The sequence below is a fragment of the Caloenas nicobarica genome, chromosome 4 (assembly GCF_036013445.1).
Source record: "Caloenas nicobarica isolate bCalNic1 chromosome 4, bCalNic1.hap1, whole genome shotgun sequence".
In the NCBI taxonomy this organism is placed as follows: Eukaryota; Metazoa; Chordata; class Aves; order Columbiformes; family Columbidae; genus Caloenas; species Caloenas nicobarica.
This window is the reverse complement of record NC_088248.1, coordinates 44,219,686-44,234,656: the sequence shown is the minus strand read 5'-3', so window position 1 is coordinate 44,234,656 and position 14,971 is coordinate 44,219,686. Positions and strand designations below refer to the sequence as shown.

The following is a 14,971-nucleotide window of genomic DNA, read 5'->3' as shown; positions in this document are numbered from 1 at the left end:
ATACAATGCTTATCATATAAGCTTATTGTATAAGCAGCACTAATGTCTGAGTCTTACTGCAAGGACCATGCTGTTTTCTGCTGGCTTGACATGAGAGAAGTATTCATTTCCTCCTGTATCCATATTTAGACACTATATAGTGGGCATGTTTTTCCTATTTGAAGCTCCTTACCTGGAGTTCATTCTCCATACCTCTGAGCACTTTCAGTAGAGCAGAAGCCAGCAAACAGCCACACCACATCTCTGAAATGTGTCATCATTTCCGTACAACCATGAGCTCAACACAACTGACCTGACACAGCAGTACCTTGGCATTCCTAACTCATGCACATGACAACTATGAAGGAATTAGCTCTGCAAATTGGCTGGCCTGTTCACTTTATTAATTTCTGAAAAATACAGAGTTAAATTATGTGCTCGTCAAAGACATAAAAAGGAACTTCATTGTATATAACAACAGGCAGCAAAACTGTCCCTTCTGTTTTCAGGGCACTAGCTCGTCATTACAGGACCACTGAAAACATGAGGTAGATTTCATCTTCCTCGATGATCAAAGCAGATCTGGACGAATTCCACACAATCCTGTGGGATTTTAAACGTCATCTACTTTCAAGTGTCAAATCTAGGTCATTTCTTAAGGAAAAATATGTAACCTCTTCGTAATTTTTTTTTTTTTTTTTATCCCCATGTACTGGGGCAAATACAGTGTGGCACACGTGAAAAGGTGGTGCTTCTTGAGAAAGACATAGAATTGGAAGTAAATCTACGGTAGGACAACAAATTTGCTGGAAAGGGCAAATACTTTAAAAAAAGAAAACGGCAAAACACAGGCCTTCAATACTCTACAAAACTCCAATAAGAAGTGTAAAAATGCTGGCTCTAGAAGACAGAATGTTAAGTGGGTGGAATACAATTATATAAAAAGAGAGAATGAGTAATAGGTGCAATACCATCCATTCTGTCACACAAACTTCACAATATATTTACTAGAAAGGTGTTTTCAAAGCTGTAATTGCAGAGTTCTGTTTGCTAGGATGCAAGAAATTGCAGTGAAGACTGACAAGTAACGAGCTTTGCCTATGTTAACATCTTTTCTTTTGACTAGGCATAGCATTTTGTTGTTATTACTTCAGCCTGATTTTTCTTTTGTTTGTCTGAAAATTATCTGTGAAATTTAAACCATCCTAATCCACTGTATCACATTTTCCTCCTCTTTTTAATTCCTATGTTTTTCTCTTCACTCATCACAACCTTCTTCCTTGTCACCTCTTAATCTCTCCTTGACCTTTCTGCTCTATTCACTTTTCCATCTCACTCTTTTTTTCTTGTCATTATCTGATTTAGAGTGGAGCTGTAAAATTCATATAAAAGATACTTGCTTCTCCAGTATAACCAGTAAACTACATGATAATAAATAGTTTTAAATTATATTAAATCTTAGCAACCGTGCATGTAATTTTCAAGTGCTCATTATTCTGAGCAAACATTAACTACACAGTTCTCACATTTCTTATGCGCCTTTGAAAGCATACGGGGAGCTAAGTCATGGTCTCAGCGACTTCTGAAAGAGTTAGTGCCAGATACTGTGAGTTCCCTGAGCTGCACTGACTGTGCCACTCTTGGTAGAAGAGCTTTATGTGAGACTCAAAACCCGAGTAAATTCTCATTTAAAAAAAATAATAAAAAACCCCCCACACACTTACTGTTTTTGTGGCAAATAAACTATTTCAAACCTTATACTTAAACCAGCCATGTATTTTTACTAGCATTAAAATACAGAATCACAAATGCTGGCCTGGGAAAGTTTTTATCCTAAGAAGTAGAGCAGAATCAATGTGAATGAAACAAAATATCTTCCTGCCACTGGTTTTCCAAATTACGGTTCAAACATGCAGACTTCTGTGCGGTACGGGAGACTCATAATTTTATTCCCTGTTAGGCTTGATGGTGGCAGGGGATCCTCAATACTAATCCACAGACTGGAACATAAGAAGCACTTCTTAATCTAGTATGAGGATAAAGGACTGTTCATCAAGCCCTTCTGAAGTTACCACAGAGTAAGATTAAAGTCAGCTGAAGATAATTTCACAATTTCAAAATTCAAAGCTTCAAGCTACAGCATCAGCAATCATATTCTAGCAAATGAATTAATAAGTCGAACATTACAGTTCCAAATTTGGGGATTTTATATAAAAATCTGGGTTTATGACTATGATTACATAATATACAAACTAAATTAAGATAAACTAACACAGCTGTTCAGATCATGGGCTGCAAGGATTAAAAAAAAAAAAAGAGGGAATTCAGTACATTTAAAAGAGAAATACAATTCCATGGGCAGCAAGGAATGCAAAGTCTTGATCATGATCAGAATGACAGTATAGACATTTGAGGCCTTTATCTTAATCTTTGGATCCTGAGACCAAATCATCAACATTTCAGCATCCATTTATTACAAAATACAAATAAAGCCTAAACTTGATGGATGTGAAGAAAATATGACTCCAGGGTAACCAATGTAGAGATGATGGATATCCAGTCTGCAGAGAGCCTACAACCACAGATCTGACAGGTATGAACTGCTGTATTACGGTCAGTACGATGCTAATGACATGACGTACGGCTTGAAATGGGGAAAGAGGGTGAGAAGGAAGGAGGCAGCTTGAAGGGAAGCAAGCAAAATAGAGCTCAGGCTCACTGCTCTTCCTCCACATGGGGAGCAGAGAAAACTCTACCGTTACTTCTGCCTTTCCACCAGGGAAGACATGTCTGCCTCAACAAGTAAGTGGACAGACCCACAGAGGGATTTGTATCACAGCATGGCAGAAAACCTGATTAGTTCAACAGGTTCTGAACTGGTATAAAGAAAAAACCCAACACACCTATTCAGAGTAACCCATACATTTCTGTTTGTAAGATTTCATAAACAAGTATCCCCCATGCACAGGAATCAGCTCTGCAATGCATGGACAGAATGAGGCGCTCAGACCAAGTTCAGGAAAGAACGGAGAATGCCGACCCAAGGATTTCTATGGAAATGAAAATCTCTTTTACTTCCTCTCTCACACTTCTTGCCACATCCCCCAAAAGGGTTTCCATTCTTTAAACCTCCATACTAAACATAGCATAGCATCGTCTTATTTTAGATTTTATAGAAAAACGTTCATTATGCTAAAGACAAGAAAGGATTCATGACTCAACATATTTATGGCACTGCAAAAGCAAAAAAGTAGAAACACAAAAGTTGAGGCAAACGAGTTCCTTGGCTCTGCCATTTCCTCTTTCAGCTTTAATAAACTCAGTAACACTGAGTACTGGCTCCCAAGCCAGTAAGTTGTGACATTTTACAAACTAAGTTCAGAAAGTATCAAGGAACTTTCTGAAGAATTATTCCTATTTTACACCTCAGCTTCTCTTTCTGCATTTCTTTGCCAGTGATGGAATAAGCAATCACTGACAGCTTAGCCTACAGCCCTGACCCTCAGCCCTAAGCACTAAATCAAAGAACAGGACAGACAGGACTCTTCAGCCTCTTTCATTCCTTCCCTCACCCCATCTCTAACCACACACTTTTCTAGCTTTATTCTCTTCACACACATTAACAGGCTGAAGTAATTTTTTATAGCCATGCATCTGATCCACTTATCTCAGTAGTTCTCACTTTTTATTATGAACAGGAGCAGCACATACATCTCAGTATATGAGCTACAGAAAGATATCAGAGCAATTACAGACCCTCTAAAGTATCTTCCTCTCCATGAGGCTGAAAGTCCTTGTAAAGACCCCTTGCTCATCTTATAAATGCTTAATCATTATGATTCAAGAACTTAATTGTCTTATTTTGCAACTGGCCTAGTCAAAGACAAGGTTTCTACTCTGTGGATCAAGGCTGTGTAGAAATTCCTGATCAAGCAGTCTACTGCCAATAACCAAGGTTGATTTTCCCCTGGAGAATCACAATTGCCCTTTGTCTCCAGATCCATAGCTCATCTACAGACCATGACCCACAAGGGGCCAGTTTCAACTAGACAAATACCTTAGAGCAAGTGTGTGTATCACTGAGCATGAGCTAAATATACTCCTAATCAAATAGCAGTGAAATGTTTTTCTTAGTACTACTCTGTAGCTAATAGAATAACTTCAAAAGTCAACAGATCCTTATCACCTGGAACCTGAAAACCAATTAACTTCTTATTGTTGCTTTAAGAAGCAACTAGTATAGCAATGAAAGATGATAATATTACTTAGCGCTTACAGCGCTTTTCATCTTCAAAGCATTTTGCAAACATAAACTAATTAATCTTCCCAACACGCCTGTGAGGTGGGTGTTATTATTCCTGTATTACAGATGGAAAAAACCCCACCTCTGGCAGAAGGTTATGTGCTTAGCTCAAGGCCACAAAATTATCCAGAACATATTGGCACTGTATGCTGCTTACAGAAGTTACCCACTCAAATGGGGCAGATGCTGCAGGTGGCCGTGTTTTAGCATAACAAAAAAAGTATCTTGTCACAATCACAATCAGGACACATCTTGCACTGCAGCCAGGAGCATAAAACACTAATTCTAATATCTGCCTCAGATTTTGAGAGACTGTGCTTGTCATGTCACTGAATGGTGATTAATTTGCTCATCAGGAGATCACAAAGCCACTTAGGTATCATTTCATACCTTCCTGTAAACAATGTGCAAAGCAGGATGATTCAGGTTTATTGAGAATCACTTGCCTACTCAATAGTCAAAATCGGCTCATCAATAAGGCATAGGCAGTGCGAGGTCAAAAATGGTTTTACATATCTACCCTTCCACTGCTTCACACAGGTAAGTTTAAAATACTCCAGCTTCAGGTTTAAAAACATGACCATTTAAATCCTTTAATCCTACAGCTGACATTTATGGTGACTAAAAAGATTAATCATTTTGCTGTCCAAATAACTCATTTTGAGCAGCTAGTATTTAAAAGCAACAGACTTTGGAGTCATATCGCATTAGGATAGAAGCTTCAATTAATTTTTCAGGTTTCTCAGGTCTTAAAAATGTATCCCTGACTGTGTTTTATATCTTAAATAACAAAATAAAATTGTCGAAGCATATATGTCACTGTTTCAGGTCTCTCTTTTGCTGAATAGTGAGATTTTTCTAGCACCTAAATCTAATTGTTACGGGAGTGGCAGCTGAATGATAGCTATGATACATCTGCACGGTGTAATGTACTGTACACGGCTTTGCTTTTCAGCAGCCTGGTTGCAGTGATCCAGCATACTCTAAAGGAAAGAAATCATTTTTCTTTGCTTGTTTGCTAAGTTCAGCCCCTCTTTCTGCAGCTCCAAGGAGTTATTAGGGCATTTAATCTAATTTAGGCACTTCAGTATTCCAGAAGAGTAAAGGTACAAATCCATCCATACAAGTACTTTCTCCTGCAAAACTGAAAGGGATAGCATGAAAAGAAATTTATGTTGAGACTTGGCTGACAATGAAATGTTCTGATTGATAAAGATGGTGAACTCATTCTGACTGCCAGCTAGAAAGACCAAATGCCTTTACCTGGAGGTTAAGCCGTAGTTGACTCAAGCTTTCAAAATTAAAAATTTAACAAAACTTGCACTACCACATCAGGTCTTCTATTAGCAAAAAGTGTCCTGCAGCTCAGCTTTTCTACTCACACAGTTTGCAAACAGTACTGTGGCTATTTTGTTTGAAAACATGAACACATACAAATCTGCACTGCACCCTGTCACCTTGTGCTTGTGGATCCCTCTATAGGATCACTATGCTCTCCTGCAAAAACACTATTCTTTGAAATAGAACAACTCCAAAGAGGTATTGCATACTCCCCTCTTCCCTTTAACATATATCTTATAGCAAATAAAATACAGTTTTTGCATGTCAGTATTTTTCTTACTAACTTAAGGCACCTATATAAAAACTTCCTCAGTTCTTACTAGTCCAGGTTTGATTCATGATCTCCTTCAAATTATTTTCACATTGCTATATTATTACTTCCAATTATTTTTTCCAAATGCAATTTTAAAAATACTACTTACTTTCGATATTTCCACAACTCTTCCCTCCCACTCCATAGTCACGTCACACTTTCATATATTTTTGCACAGTAGTCTCCTATGTACATGACATTACTTCACACAGCGGTTTAATTTTGTAAACAGAGGAATTTCTCTCTGTACAACAGAGAAATTCAACTTTATGCAGTCAGCTTTATTCCTGAATTCAGCAAGATATTTGGGCGTATTCCAAAACACAAGCATTTAGGTTGCTGAATTCACTTAGAGAAGTTGTACATTTAAATCGGGCTGCTCATTACACTTAGATACTTTGAAGCATAAGAAAACAGGTGTGCCCTTCCTCCTAACACACAAACAGCAAACAATCGTATCATCACCTTGAAAATAAATCATCTTTCATGGCGCTTCATCAAGGATGAGATTAGGTAGCTTGTCAAAGATGCAACATGAAATTAAGTATCTAGCTTAAAAATACTTGTAAAGAAAAAAAGCTCCTGGTCCTCATGGCTAGGTGCTGAGTTTAATTATTCACAGGCTTACCAATTTTTTTTGAATCTTATGTGGGGATTAAGAACAAAGAGCAAATAACTAAATTAGAAGTTCTAAAAATAGTAGGCTAAATAATCCTCATCTAAAGAATATAAAACCAAACCAGTCTTGGAACGGATGAAGGGGCTTTAGAAGAAGCAAAGGAGACGACAGTAGGTCTTAACTCTCGCTGGTGTTAGCTGGAAGCATATTGCCTAGATGAAGTTACAATTTCCTAAACAAGCATACCCAATCTTCCAGTCTTATCAACTGGGTTTCAAAATTAACAAGATAACCCCAGTTATATAATAATTCCATGTTCAAGTATTTCACTATCTGTTTTAAATGCTGGTTTTAGAATTACAATGACACATGTATGCATTTAAAGCTCTTATTTCTATTTATCCAATGAATCTCAAACAACAGAAATTCAACAGATCCTGTGACTGGAATTAACAATTGGAGAATTTCCTCTCCACAAGTACGGATCTCCTGGGATAAAGCTACCACTGCACAGCACAGGGCACACCTATCTCCTACAGCATTATCCCTTTCTGAATTCCTGGGATTTTGGTGAAGCAGGAAGCACAAAGACATGTACAGAGACAACTCAGGAAAAAGAGGTGCGAAAGTTCTGATCCATCAACAGAAAGGTTTGAAAGGCTTTACCCCCAAATTTGAGCCATGAAAACATTCTGACATTTTTAAATTGTGCCACATTTGAGAGACTCAAGAAACTTATGTAACTGCTCCAGTAGCTTTCCAGCCAACACTGGAAATTTGACATGTTTTGTTTTGTGGTTTTGTTTGTTTGTTTGTTTTACACAGACTGTGTAAAATGACAACACCACAAAACACTGGTCATGATTAATTTTAAAATTTAATTTCCAATTACATGTATTTATTTAAACTTGACTTTTTTGCTTATAGATTTATTTCCTGTTGATTTAGCAGGCTAGCACGTAATTAGGCTGTCAAAGCCAGGTATCTGCACTCTATTTCTAGGCAGAGGGGAGAAAAAACAAATACAGGGGAGCGTGTTTTATATATTATTTAAAAAACTTTGGAATGACCTTGAACACCTTTTCCACAAAATGCTTCCAGTGCCAGAAGCAGTAAATTCTCTCAGTCGAAGATGAATCAAAGGAACACACCATCTAAGACTGCAAACCAAGCCCTTTCTAACCTGACCCTATCAAACCTGCAGGTAGTCCCCAAAGGTGCTAAACCAGCACACATTAGAGGAAGCCAATAAGCCATACAAAAGGAATTGAAAGGACAATGAGGAAAATGAAACAGGCACAGATGACAGTGCTGAGACCACTGAAAGGTGTCACTACACATCCCAGACTGCTGTTTTAGGCCTATAGAAGTGTAATTTATTGCATATTGGGCAATAAGTATTAGCTAAATATTATGTGCTTTTCTGAAACAAATGAAGAGGAGAAAGGCCCCAAGCCCCAGTGCACCATCATGTGTGACATGCCAGACTACCTAACTTCTATTTCCTTACTGCTATTCAAAATTAATAGTACAATATTCAGGCAAGAGTTTATGAACTCATCAAATAAATGGTGCCTATTTTGAGATAATTTTGTCACTACTAAGGAAGTGTCTACACTACAGGTCTTAGCAAACTTCCTCTTGATTTTAACCCATTAAAGCAATGAGATCAAGGTGACAAATGACTTAAAAACTAGAAAGCAGCAATGACCTTAAGTTTCAACATGTCACAGAAACCAAAAATACACAGCAGAAAGCAGACAGACTACAGCAGCAGCAAGCCTCAGCTACATGAGCCTAAGAGAAATATTTTTGTTTCCCTTGCAAACATTTGTAGGCAAAAAAGTCAACACCATCTGCCCAGCTCTAATTCTAATGTAAAGTTATTCTACTTGGAACAAAGAAAAACCACCAATGGGGAAAATATTTTTAAACACTTCTAAAATTAAAACTAAGGACTTCCTCACAAGGAGGAAGCTTTCTTTTTCTACCCCTAAATCTATTCTTGTTTCCTCATAAAAGAAAGGCCTAGGCATAGGTTCACACAGCTTTTGGCCTAGCTTTATCCTTTTAGATAGCTGGGCTGCAGTACTCCACACACTTCATAACCTTTTTTTTCCTCCTTATATTAATTAGTTTAGTTGTAAAAATGCAGAAATGCCAATTCCAGGGACTACAAATTTGAATCCAAAAGTGATGCATAAGTGCTTAACCTTAACTGGAGCCCAGTGCAATGTCCCAGGACCACGAGGTCCAAAGGGACCTCTTGAGATCATCTAGCTCAAACCCCTGCGCAAGTACAGTCAGCTACAGCCAGCTGCCTAGGACCACATCCAGTCAGGTTTCATGCATCTTCATGGATATTTAGATCTCTCGTGTCTCTCGAGTCTTGGGACTCAAATTCAACACTGAGCTCTGGCAATCTGTTGGGATCTGGTTAGATATCACAGATATCCACTAGAAAAATATCCCGCAAGAAACCCAAATGCATTAATTGTGAACTAGTTTACCTTACTCACTGTACAGTGCTCTGTTATTGCCCTTGTGACCTAAAAGATAAAGGCACTGAGCTAATGCATTATCCGTATGCTCATCCACACATACTATGTTTCCCCAAACCTGTCCATAGGGCTTGGCCTTCTTGGAATAGTTGTATTTGTTTATTTTGATTCATTTGGAACCTATTTACATTTTAGCCATATTGGAGTGGCAACATTTTGGGCAATCTGTTAATGATTTGAATTTATGCTGGGGGTCTAGTTTTTAAACTGTAAGGCCTGAATACTTCACACTTGAGTCTGCAATGCTGTCACTGACCCATTGCCCAACATGGGCCATTTACTTAACTTTCGTGTGCATCACATATTATTTATTTCAAAGATGGTACACCATACTTTCCAATCTTTGTGAAACACTTAGGGAAATACAACTGAAGTGTACTATGTGTGCAGAGTATTACTAAAACTGATGAAACTGTTACAATAACATACTCTTCCTGTAGCAAGAATATCTTATTACTTGGTACTAATGCACTATACATTCTGAATTATAACATCTTGCCTACCTTGTCTGGTATACTCATCTGCTTCTCTGTGGACCAAGTCTTTTACCCGGTTTCCATACAGCAACCTAGAGGAATCATGATCAAAAGCTTTCAGGGTCTCACTGGAGCTGTAAGACTTCTGCGTAGGCACTCTGCACTCCTCATTTTCTGCGGAAGAATTTGTATAGCGCCGTTCCTTGTCCCGTCTGCTCTTTGTCAGGGAGCAATAAGGCCTACGTTCCTTCACATCCATACTTCATTCCTTCTCTGTGCACATCAGTCCAGCTTATTTGGAAGTCTTCTCTACATTCAGCTTACATTCACCTATAACAAAATTAGAAAAACAACCACTGATGTGTTACAACGTTCTCTAATTGCTGTGATTGCTTCCTAACTGTCTGAAAGAAAATGAAAAGATCTGATCAAAGATGGGTGAGACGCTTTTCTGTAACATTTGCAAGACTTCCCAGAGTTTCATGTATGATCTACCCTGATCAAAAAAAATCAGCAAATAAATTTTTGTGAATGCAACACATTACTTCTCATTTTTATACAATAGCTTAGAAGATTAGAAGAGACTGAGAACTGGCCAGAAAAAACAACAGTTTTTCATCTTTAAGAATGTGTTACTTGCCTGAAGTCTATCTGTAGGTAAGTTGTTTTCTCTTTCTGAAAAGGATGCACGCTTTAATGGCTAGTCTGACTTCCTTCTGCTTGTCAGGAACTCCTAGTTTTAATGTCTTTTTTATATACAGACTTCTGCAATTTTTTATTGTCATTTCTATTCTAAGAAAATTGTTCTCATCAAGAATATACACACGTAATTTCACAGCAAGCTACAAAAACATTATAGGTGATATGCAGGAAGACTGCTCCAAGGCAGTATATTCTGTGTAAGTTGTGCTAGAAAGCAAGTAACTAGTTGATTTGTAAATGACAGTCAGAAATAGTTTTTCCTTCTCTCAAGATTCTTACTGCAATATTCCTTAAAAAACTTATTTCTATTACTATTTATTTGTCTTTAGTGTTTCATTCCACTTAGTTTTCAAAATAAGGCTTCCCAGTTTCATCTGTTGAGTCCTGCACACTTAACCAAAATACCTACATTTCTGACAGAGCAAGTTTGGATTATTTGAATACTTTGTAACTGCATCTGTTAAGTGAGGCCTTGATATTTCTTGTTTAACACCTTATACATTAGGGTTCTCTCCTCTGTCTCCAGGAGAACTTTCACCTGGGCGCTCCCCTCAATTCAAAGTACTTAAATATCACAAGAGATTGTTTTACAAAGAACTATCGGTCAAGTCCTTTGTGATGTAGAATTAAAATGGCCGTTTACAGCACATATCACAAAGCAACACCCAATCCATTTGCATTCTGTTCAGCTAAACCAAGGTTGCTTTAGAACTCTTCATCTTTTTCATTTTAAATATATAATATCGAACAAACTAATTAGTTGTCACTCCTGAAAAGATTTTGAGAGTATTTTCTTTACTACAGAATGGTAATTCAAGTTTGTAAATCACAGCCAGTTTTTCATCATTCTGTTTTGAAATTCTCTGAAAAGCTCTTAACATTTTTCAATCTGTGTGTCTCAATTTAGACTAAAAGACAAAGCCACACAGCCTTCCATTTAAGCAAACTCTCTTCTATATTTATTTCCTTTTCAAATGTTAAGTGGTTAAAAACAAACTGAAAAATTTGTACACGCTCAGAAAAAACAAAGTTTCACAACAGAATAATTTTGTTATTATTATTATTAGTCTTAGATGTCTGCATGCCCATGTCACACATCTTTTAAATCTAAACAAAACACTCAGATCTTAAAATATTTGATTGACTAATGAATGCAAGTTCTTTCCATGTAAAACCAGTTTTCTAGGCAATGTGTATTATTTGTGTTTTAGTAACACTAAACTGAATCATGATTTTAGCAATTGTTATTATCTGATACGCATAGGTATTCTTTTGCAGTGTAAAGACTTCACATGGAAGAGTACCTCCCCTTTCATCTAAGCACCTGAGCGCATCGAAGACTTAAGGGCCACTCATTCCTAATGTCTCCAAATTGTGCCATGGTAAAACTGACATACACTATTCAAAGATGACTTTTTTTCCCCAAGCTTCCAAGCTCCTTTATAATGTTAAAAAAACCCCAAACAACCATCAAACAAGCCCTCTCCCCACCTCCCCCCCCAAAAAAAAGAAACCCCAAACCAAACCAAAAAACCACCACCAACCTCCAAACCCTTCTTTGCACAATACTTTGTTACTATGCCAAGCTCAAATCCTCAAAGATGTAATCTACGCTGTAGCATGAGGAAGTACTGATCTGTTTCCCACGGAAGTCAATGAATTCAATAAGACTTCAAAAGGCAGTTTTCTGGGTTATCTATTGCCTCTCCAGGCAAAGAATGAAAAGGTTAAAAAAAATACAAGCTGTTCAATAGCACCACATTATGGAGATACTTTAGCAGCAATTACGTTGTCACAGTAATGAAGACTAGTGGATTTTCGTGGGCATTTTTGGAAAAAAAAAATCCGTAAGATTTAAGAACCTGATCGTTTTGAATCTGGCATTTTGCAAAACACCTGTTTACCTTCAGTAACCTTTAACTTTAAAAACTAATGGTGTATCTCAGCAAGTTTTAGGCAACATTTAACATCCTCAGACTCATGCCTTTGGATTTATTTCACCAGTGAATTAATACACATATCTGAAAGAAAGAGACAGAATAAAAGCTATCTTGAAGATTTGTCTAGAAATAAGTGTTCTCTAATATGATCAGAACACAAACAGAAAGCAAAAGCACAAACATATTTGCAGAACACAGAAATAAACAGTGTTAAAGTAGTAAGCCACTAATGACAAGTCAAACAAAGTAAAACTTGCAGATGGCATTGTAAGATCTGAATCGTAAGTCTTATTACTGCAGGGGGATGTTTTGCAGTCTTAGGACTGTGCAGCACTTGTGCCACCACGAATTCCACCTCCCTCCTTGCCTTAAAAAGAAAACAAAAACAAAAAACCAAACACTGCTCACCCCCAACTTTAGAGAAATACTTTCAATTCTTGAGAAAAACATTTGAAATAACCCCCCCAAACGGACAATTATTGCATCTGCTCAGCTCCTTTCTTATAAAGATCGCTGTATTTAAAAATGTTAACAAGTTTTCCCACTCAAATCTTCAGATTTAAATGAACCACTGTTGCACAAATTTGAACACATTTCGTTTTTTTCTTCTCCTCTGTTTCATATTACAAAAGCTGCATTCCAGGTGGAGTTACTCGAATGCACTGACTAGCTTTCTTCTACTATGAAATATTGGTAACGAGTACAAAACAAATTCAAGGGAACACAGCAACTAATCTGACGCATGAACAGGTTTTTTTGACAAATCGGATTAAAACTTCAAACCAAATAAAATTTAATGTATTTTGTGACACGTTACAAAAACACTTGCCTTCATCTGCAAGTAATTTTTGCCTATATGTCAATATTTATGGTCTGGTCCACCAAATGGATTCACTCCAATTAAATGGAAGAATTTTCACAGAGCAATATTTACAAAGCTATTGAACCACTAACTCACCCGCTCACAAAAGGATGTCAGAACAGTCGTCCTAAATACCATTATATGCTGTATTACGATGCTAACGTGAAATGGCCTGCATATACTGAAGAAAAGCGAAAAAGATTTTGCTGGTGCATGTTACTACTTCATGTTTCTCTCCAATGCTTTTATAGGTATAAAAACTGAGTACAGTCACCTGTGTCACTGAGCATCGAGATCTCCCGTGACCTTTTCAGTGATGTGTCCAACGGCACAGGCTCTTGGGTGGATGGAACAGGAGCGTATATGCTCATTGCCAGACTGACAGGTCAGCTCTTACAGTCATGCCCCCTCCCGCATTCGTGTACATAACTTAGCTGATTGCAGCCTCAGTCAGACTGCACTTTCTCATAGCCACTCCAAATTTTAGAACAGCTCAAAACCATGAAGAGGAGATACCCATTTTTTAACTTACATATTTCTTTTAACTTAATTTGTAAGGGAAGCAAGAAAACCAGAGAAGCATTTCTTGTACACGACCAGGTCACTGGGACCATAGAGCGCCTTCCCTTATGAGCCAGGCTACTTTGAAGACCTCTGGCATCATTAGCACATTCAGCACAATATTTAATTACCAAGTCAGATGAGGTATGTACAAATAATAACTAAAACAAGTAAATAATAAAAAATATTTATTTTACTTTAAGTGTTGTAGAGACTCCAAGTGTAAACATCAAAACAGAGCATAAGGCACATTGACACACAAGTGTTGAAGCTACCGTGGGAGCTTCAATGACTGAAGTCTCAGATACAAACAAAGCTGATTGATGCAGCAGTACAAGTTCCACTCTGTACTTAAAATTCCCTAGGACAGCATTTCAGCAGTTCCTCTTAATCACCTATTGCAACATGAAATAAAGTTGCTCTAGTGAAAAGGGAAAAAAAACTACAAAAACAAACCTAAAACAAACAAAACACCAGTTACTTATCTTTTTTTACAGTAAAAAAGCCTCAAAAATAAAGCTCTACACTGCAGTATAGAAAAAGTACAGCAGACATAAAAAGTAGTATATATTTTAATTGTCAACATGTAAACGAGGCTTTAGCATCACGCTACAGAGTGTTATCTAAACCACCCAGCTACAACTGTAGCATGCCTGGAGGCCTTTTAAACTGTTATGGAAAATTATTGCATTTAATTCAGCCGCTTCAACTCCAAGTTCCCCAAAGGGTTATTACAGTTTGGCAACAGGATGGCAATCCTGCCTGACGTACACAGTGCTCCCTCCCCATCTCTCACTAGAACAACCTTCTTCCAGTAGTAAAGCTGGTTCAGTGAACACCAAAGTAACTGATTAAGAAGTCTGAATGAAGCTCAATATTTTATGTCCTTTGATACCTTAAAACTACATAGCCACGAAGTAGTAAAAAGGTAAGAAATAAAAGATGTTTGTTATCAAAATGAAGAGATAATTGTACAGAAAAGATTATGTCACTGCTTAAGTCGATTTATGGATCTACTATAGTGTGTCTTATATTCCTTTTCAATGTGTATATCTATTTTAGACATCTCAAAACATAAAAAGCAAAAATGGAACTAGGTTTGAGAATAACAAGAACCATTACTGTAATATATACAGTGCTGGAACAGAAAAGGTTTCAAAACTGAGAGGATAAAACTTGTAGTTTTCTTTCTTACAGAACAACAGTAACAGAGTATGAAATACTGTTATGAGGAAGGTCAAACCAGACCTCTCCTACCCAGTCTCACAAGTAGAGGGAACAGTGAGGAAAGCAGGAGGCTGCTCAGAGCAGAGC

General features: G+C 37.4%; 1 protein-coding gene across 12 annotated transcripts in view; it reads right to left on the bottom strand.

Moving 5' to 3' along the window:
* TENM3 (teneurin transmembrane protein 3) overlaps positions 1-14,971 on the bottom strand; it is a 512,354-nt gene that overhangs the window by 304,587 nt on the left and 192,796 nt on the right. For 11 of the 12 annotated variants that reach the window (XM_065634158.1, XM_065634155.1, XM_065634160.1 and 8 more), the window contains one exon: positions 9,620-9,922. In XM_065634158.1, the coding sequence (XP_065490230.1) occupies positions 9,620-9,851 (232 nt within the window). In that variant the 5' untranslated portion in view covers positions 9,852-9,922. Of the gene's footprint in view, positions 1-9,619; positions 9,923-14,971 lie in introns of those variants that run through there. The other variant, XM_065634165.1, reaches the window with a different exon arrangement.